Source organism: Chanodichthys erythropterus, chromosome 24 (assembly GCF_024489055.1).
Source record: "Chanodichthys erythropterus isolate Z2021 chromosome 24, ASM2448905v1, whole genome shotgun sequence".
Taxonomy (NCBI): Eukaryota; Metazoa; Chordata; class Actinopteri; order Cypriniformes; family Xenocyprididae; genus Chanodichthys; species Chanodichthys erythropterus.
Genome location: NC_090244.1, coordinates 1144429 through 1151637, shown reverse-complemented (window position 1 = coordinate 1151637; position 7209 = coordinate 1144429). Strand labels below are relative to the sequence as shown.

General features: G+C 35.5%; 1 protein-coding gene across 1 annotated transcript; it reads left to right on the top strand.

The window, feature by feature from the left end:
• The first annotated feature begins 407 nt into the window (after positions 1-407).
• On the top strand, positions 408-5413 carry dbx2 (developing brain homeobox 2). The gene is made up of 4 exons (XM_067380621.1): positions 408-649; positions 1896-1999; positions 4832-5016; positions 5234-5413. The coding sequence occupies exons 1-4, from the start codon at positions 408-410 to the stop codon at positions 5411-5413; spliced, it is 711 nt and encodes a 236-aa protein (XP_067236722.1).
• The last annotated feature ends 1796 nt before the right edge of the window (positions 5414-7209 follow it).

Below are 7209 nucleotides of genomic sequence, written 5' to 3'. Positions count from 1 at the left end.
CGGACAACAATAAACTAAAGAAATATAGTCACATTGATAGACTGAGGGACAGATACTTCTCCAGGCCGGCTCTCAAAGGCCTCCTCAATGGACGCACTGAAAAAAGATATTACTATTTACTGCCGCTGGGGTCTGTTTGGTGTGCAAGTTAAACTTTGGCCGGGAGTCCATTGTCTCCAATGTCTATCATTTAATGGGAACTTTGACATAATGAATGAAGGGGTTCCACCTTCTGTCCCGCAGAAAGAGCCCACTCTTATCAGAGCGCCGCGCCTCGGCCAATCACAGACTCCCAGGGAAAGAGCACATTGTTTTCTTTGTGTTTTTTAATGAAGTTAACTCACACCAGTGGGAGAAACTCTACACTCCAGAATGATCTCCTAAAACGAACGAGGTACCTGAAAGACATGGCTGGATTTCCTCCGAGGCATCCCGGATTTGGGAATTCCGGGAAGTGTTTTCTCATAGAGAATCTGCTGCGTCCGGGAAGTTCCTCACCTGCGGCAGGTGTGCGTTTCCCCGCTCTGAGTCTGATGCTGAAGTGTGTTTCTCACAGCGGGGCCCCTGAGGGCCACAAGGGCCGGCAAACGAAGGACGGGGACGTTATTCAGCCAACGCCAGGTAAGACGACCTGCAACACTGACATGAAGCAAAAGACATTCAGTGACAGATCAGATGACATTAATATCTCAACGCTCAGCTGTTATTTTCTTCATTTCATTTCATGTCATTTCATGCAACATTAATGCAACTTCAATTAAATTAAAGCTTTATTCACTCAATATCCTCATGGAAATACACGCTCTAAAAAAGCTTGGTTGTTTCAACTCATGTTTGGGTCAAATATGGACAAATCCAAACATTGGGTTTAAAATTTAATTTAAAAATTTAAACCAAAAGTTGGGTTTGTCCATATTTGACCCAAACATGAGTTGAAACAACTCAGCATTTTTTAGAGTGCATCTACATTTACAAACAGTATTTAAAGTTCAAACAAAAAAGTCACTTTTTTTTTCGTTTGTAAATTAAAGAAAAATCATCAATTTAAGCACCTAATTTGTACTTTTATATCAAGATATTAGATTAGTAAAAGAAAGTGTTTGTCCCTCAACTGATCACCATTTTTTAGTTTTACAGATTTTTTAGCATTTTGCTTTTCACTTCTTCATTTTACAATATATAATATTAGTATACATAAGAGAACATATGTATATATTTTATTTATATATAAAATATTAGTTTTTATTTTGTTACAAGTTTTCTTTTGTATATAAGATATAATATAATCCATGTAGCCTCTAAATTAAGATAAATATATTCAAATAAATTTTAATAATATTTTGTTGTTTTAATGAAATAATTAAATATACCAGACTTATAATGTTGTTTAAAGTAGTTTAAATTGAACAAAATGTCAACTACTCTAGAATATTCTGGTTAATTTTATTAATACATCATTATTGTTGAGATGTACATTAAAACTAATTAATTTGAACAATGCACAAACTTCATTATTTACACTTTGCCTCGTTGTTTACGCTACTTTTAAAAATCTAATCACTGAAATACATGCTGCACACTACTGATCATATACTCATTATTTATTAACTATTTCACATGATAGAATAATAGTAAAGTTATTAAAACAATGAAATAACACTAATGGAAATATGGGAATGATGCTGTGTTCAAAAAACTGTTCTTCATGAGATGCATCATGTTGATGTTTTTCCTTCACTGTCTGCTCCTGTCATGCATTAAAAGAAATTTCAAGCATATTAGAAGATAGATTTATTATGCTTTAGATAGAAGCAAAAATTCAGTCATGTATGTTTTTAACACTGATGCTGTTTGATCTGCAGACTCATGGCTAATATAATGTGATTAAAAAACAGTTTCACTCATCCATCCGTCTCTCCTCTAGTTATAATGGCTGGTGTCGCTCTGCCCTGCTGCTCTGGATCTGGATCCATGATGTCGTCTACTCCTCTGTTCCCTAGTAAGAAAACTGCCTCATCAGCACACACACACACACACACACACACACACACACACACACACACACACACACACACACACACACACCACCCTGATGGACAACAACCAATCAAAAGAGTCTGTGCTACAAATCACTTTCAAATTCTATTTATATATCTAGATATTTATAATTTAATCACAGAGCAACACAGGAACTACCCAGAACACCGTAGCAACAACCTAGTAACAACCAAAGCACCTTTCAAGGAAAGTCTGTTCACTCGGCGGCCATATTCGCAATGCCTCCGGGCAGCTTTTTCAGGCATCCAAGACCAAGTCCTATCTGTTTGAATGGGGGAATGCTGAAATCTCAAAAACCGCTTGCCGAACTCACAATTAAATAACAAATCATTTCAAATCAGCAACAAAATCTGACATGAAGTAAATGTTGTTTCTTATGCTCAAGTAGCATTAAAAAAGCTTATTTTTCAGGCTAGATGAGCCAATGCACATGTGCAGTCCAAAGTGCGAGTCTCAGGAGCTTCGGCTGCAGTGATGCAATAACTTTACCAATGAGCAATTGGCTCCTTTACTTAGATGGCGGGACATATTCTGCCATATTACGATTTGCAGTTTTTTTACTTTTTTTTTTTTTTTACATTTTAGTTTTTTTTCTTTCACAGAATTTACATTCACATGTAATAGGAGTGAACAGTCGTTCTATATCTATAGTCTGAAACAACTCAGAACATCCTAACTACATAAAACTCACTGGCCAGTACATAGCAACACCCTAGCAACAACCCAAAACAAAGCAACAACATAGCAAAACTGTAAAATGCAGAATCTGAAATGCATTATTTTCTAATTTCCTAATAACAATTTAATTCTAATGTAACTTAAAATATTTTTTTAAGTTAACGTTTATAGCCTAATAAATATATACATAAAAGAAAATAGGCTAAAATATAACGTGTGAACTCAGTGATATCTTTATCACATTATTGAACCCGTCTTTCTAATTCGGGCTTGTGTGCCAAAAACCTGGCAAATCCGGATCTGTCAGATTTGGGGGTTTTAAAAAAGCCTCCCTGGAAACAGTTTAGTGGTTTGACACTTTCCCACAGCGATCTTCCCGCGCGCGCGCGCTCTCCTGCCCCGTGACCAATCAGCTCATTCAGAGCGACCGCACACATGTGACCCCGCGAGCACTTCTCAACGCGCCGCGCGCGCTCACACTGACCCGGGATCAGCTGCACTGCAGTTCTAGCACCGGAACGCGCCGCGCGCAGGTCTGGGATCAGCCCAGAACACACAATGGCCCGCATTCCTGCACAGCGGAGGGCGGAATCGCTGCTCCGGGAGTTTTTTGTCCTCGCTAATGAAAAGCAGAGCTCTAAAAGCCAATTCTGTCCGTTTCAGGGCCCCGTAGACATGACGCCCTCAATAGAAATGACTTTTATAGACTTTTTTCAGCTCATCTCCCTGTTACGAGAATGAGCCGCGGTCCATCTTTTGAAAGGAAACACTGAGCGATGCTGAGAGGAGAAGATAATGCGGCGGAATGTCAAACGGATCATTTGTTGCAGGAAAAGCAGGGTTGAGGGTGTGTGGGCGGGGTTGAGGGTCAGCTGACCCTTTAATAGGGCGTTTAAGTGGAAACTATTTAGAGTGAATGGCGAGCAGAGAGCGTGACTAACCTCCTCACTCACGCGCTGACGGTGGCCGCGCTGAGATTTGTCGAACAGATTCAAAGCATCGCTGAATGTGTTCAGAGCACCTGAGAGGAAAACAGAAAACTTTATTAGCTGCTTTTAAAATCTTCAGTCAGTTTTGAGCTCTCAGCAGTGAAGATCTGATCCAAAATTGTTTACGTTTCCTTTTTATTTTTGGAAGGGGAAATTGCAATGTAACACACACTTAAAGATAAAAAATAATAAATATTTGGACACAAATGGACATATTTTATACCATCAGCAAGGCTAAATTAAATATATACCCTATAAAGTAACAAATAAATCAAAATACTCTTAGAGGGGCTAAATCCTATACTTTCCCTAAATAAATAAACAAAAACATCCCAATAAACTAGCAACCAAAAATGTCATTTTTTTCCTTTTTGGATATATATATATATATATATATATATATATATATATATATATATATATATATATATATATATATATATATATATATTTTTTTTATACCTTTAGAAGGGCTAAATCTTATTAATAAACATGAAAACGACCAAACACATTAACAAAGGTCATGTTTCTCTCTATTTTTGACTTTTTTTTTTATTATTTAAATAACTTTAGGATACATTTCTTGTTCATTAAAATAATATTTAAAAAAAATATATAAAATAAAATACCCTTAGAAGAGATAAATCCATACAAAGTTTGAAAAAAAAAAGTCAAAAATAGAGAGAAACATGACTTTTGCAATAATACTTGGTTGTTAGTTTATCTATCTATCTATCTATCTATCTAAGGGTATCTCTTCTGAGGGTATTTTATTTTATATTTTTATTTGTTTTTTATTATTATTTTATTATTATTTTTTTAACTAACAGGAAATGTATCCTAAAGTTTGAAAACAAATGTCAAAAATATAGAGAAACATGACTTTTGCAATAATACTTGGTTGTTAGTTTATTTATCTATCTATCTTTCTCTCTTTTTTGTGGACATATTTTCTTATACATTTAGAATAAATCTCATACATTTCTTGTACATAATGAAATAAAACACCTACATTCCCTATAAATAAACAAACAATCACCCCATCAAACTAACAGTCAAACCAGCAGCAGCAGCACTGTGATGAAGGTGGTGTTTGTATCCTGCAGGGGGCGTCGGGTCCGTACTGTGGAGTCCAGCACTGAATTCCAGGTCTCGGCCGGGAATCCTGCGACGAGCCGTGTTCTCCGAGGAACAGAGACGAGAGCTGGAGAAAACCTTCCGCAAACAGAAATACATCAGCAAGACAGACCGCAACAGACTGGCCACAGACCTCTGCTTGAAAGAGACACAGGTCAGACAAATACATGCACAACTCCTCTCTCTGTCCTTCAGATCTCATGGAGAATGTCTGAAAAAGTTCAGAGTTTTTGCACTGCAAAAAATGATGTTCTTCCTCAGTGTTTCTGTCTTGTTTTCCATTACAAATATCTTAACGTTCTTAAATCAAGATACATTTGTGTTCACACTCTGTAAGTCAATCCAATTTGATGAATTCATGCATCCCACAGGTGAAGATCTGGTTCCAGAACCGCAGAATGAAGTGGAGGAACTCCAAAGAGAAGGAGAGCTCATTCTCACGGCCGCACATGGAGCGACTGATGGTCTGGAGCCAATCAGAACCAGCCGACACGACACATGTGACACACACTCACCTGTACACAGACGAGCGCTGCAAAGATGATTTATGACACACTCTTCATCTCTTCAGAGACTCTTGGTGCAAAACATGGAGAACTGTAAAATATTGCTTTTTCTGCAAAACCTGGACATTTTACAATAGTGATTTATTGTGGAAAAAACACAAGTTTCAGTAACACTTTACAATAAATGCATTAACTAACAATGAGCAATAGATCTGTTTCAATATTTGTCCAAAAATAATATTAAAGCTAGGGTAGCCTCTTTGGAGAGGCTAGCGTCAAAAACCACATATTATATAAAAGCAGTATGTGCACTATCATTACATTCGGACTGAATTAATTGATTCACTGTAAAAAATGACCGTGATTTTAACAGTAAAAGACTGTAAAAATGCTGCGGTGAAAAACTGTTGATTGGTTTACAGAAAGTTTCCGTACTATATACGGTGAATAACTGTAATAGATCTAATGGTACATTTAATGTAATTTTACGGTAAAATACCGTTAAATTCACAGTTTTTGGAAGTGAAAAATAACAATTCATTGTAAAATTTACAGTGAAAAACCGTATATTGACATTCCCACAATTCCCTGCGTGATACTTCACATTTGATATATTTTCGTTGAAATAACTCTGTTTCTTCTTAGTTTTTCTCATTTTTTTCTAATCAGTTATGTACATTAGGGTTTTATGTTACATCTAATGTTGTTAAATTAATGTTTATTGCATTTTTAAAATTTCATGCATGTTACCATGATGGTGTTTAGTGTGTGTGTGAATGACACTGTGTGCTCCTTCTATATATTAGTATTGTGCTTCTCAGCTTGTGGAAAAGCTGCTTGTGATGAACTTTGATTCATCATGTGACTCTTATCACCACTGTGATTGGTGATTGTCAGTGTATTATAAAGATACAAAACAGATATTAGTACTTCATTAGGTTGGTAAATTAACATTATATCAGTTAATGAAATACGTTATTTTACCGTAAATTTAACAGATTTAAAATGTAAAATTCACATGTAACTCCGTCAGTATGTTTACGGTTAGATGTCATTTTTACAGTATTGTTCTGGTAACCACAACTGCCGGTATTTTTCCGTAGAAACAACGGGATTTTTTTTACAGTGTTGGACAAATATTTTTTGGTTCCACAGATCATATGTGAATATTTAATTGAATGAATAAATAATTAAAACACTTCTATTATTGTTTTCTATCAGGATGTGAAGAGCGTTTTAACCAGTATAACAAAAAGTGATTGTGGAAAAACATTGCCTACCCTAGCTTTAACTTTTTATTTTAAATAATGCATTAGTAAATGTTGACATTAACATAAACTAATATTAATAAATGCTTTAGAATATTTGTTGTTGTTCGTTCATGTTGTATTAACTAATGTTTATTGTAAAGTGTTACTGAAACAAGTCATGAAATTTTACTGGTGCAAAAGTTGTTGGAAAATGTGAATAATGCAACTGCTCTTTATCCTAATTTTGTCATTGAGCATTTTATAAGATACATTTCAACTGATTACCATAAGCTTAATTACATATGACGTATTTTTAATCTTGCATAAAGTGTACATTGTAAATTCTGAATTACGTTTAGTTGAGAAGCTTTACTTTTTAAATAAAAAGAGTTGAAACTGATATTCTGACATTCATTTCTTCATGCAGAGCTCAAATTTTCTGCTCTAACAGGAAATGAAGCAGCAGCTTTACATGTTCAGAGAGAAACACTTGACATCTCATCATACAAACCATTTCAGACAAATAAATAGATGTCAAATGAACAAACTCGAGGTGCCAATGAATGAACACAGGACATCACATGCTCTGTT

Bases quoted from the DNA above. Each gene is read 5' to 3' on its own strand.
- dbx2 (XM_067380621.1), top strand. From the start codon at position 408: ATGGCTGGATTTCCTCCGAGGCATCCCGGATTTGGGAATTCCGGGAAG. The intron at 650-1,895 runs GCAAAAGACATT...ATTAAAAAACAG, and splicing joins ACCTGCAACACTGACATGAA to TTTCACTCATCCATCCGTCT. The intron at 2,000-4,831 runs GTAAGAAAACTG...TGTATCCTGCAG, and splicing joins GTCTACTCCTCTGTTCCCTA to GGGGCGTCGGGTCCGTACTG.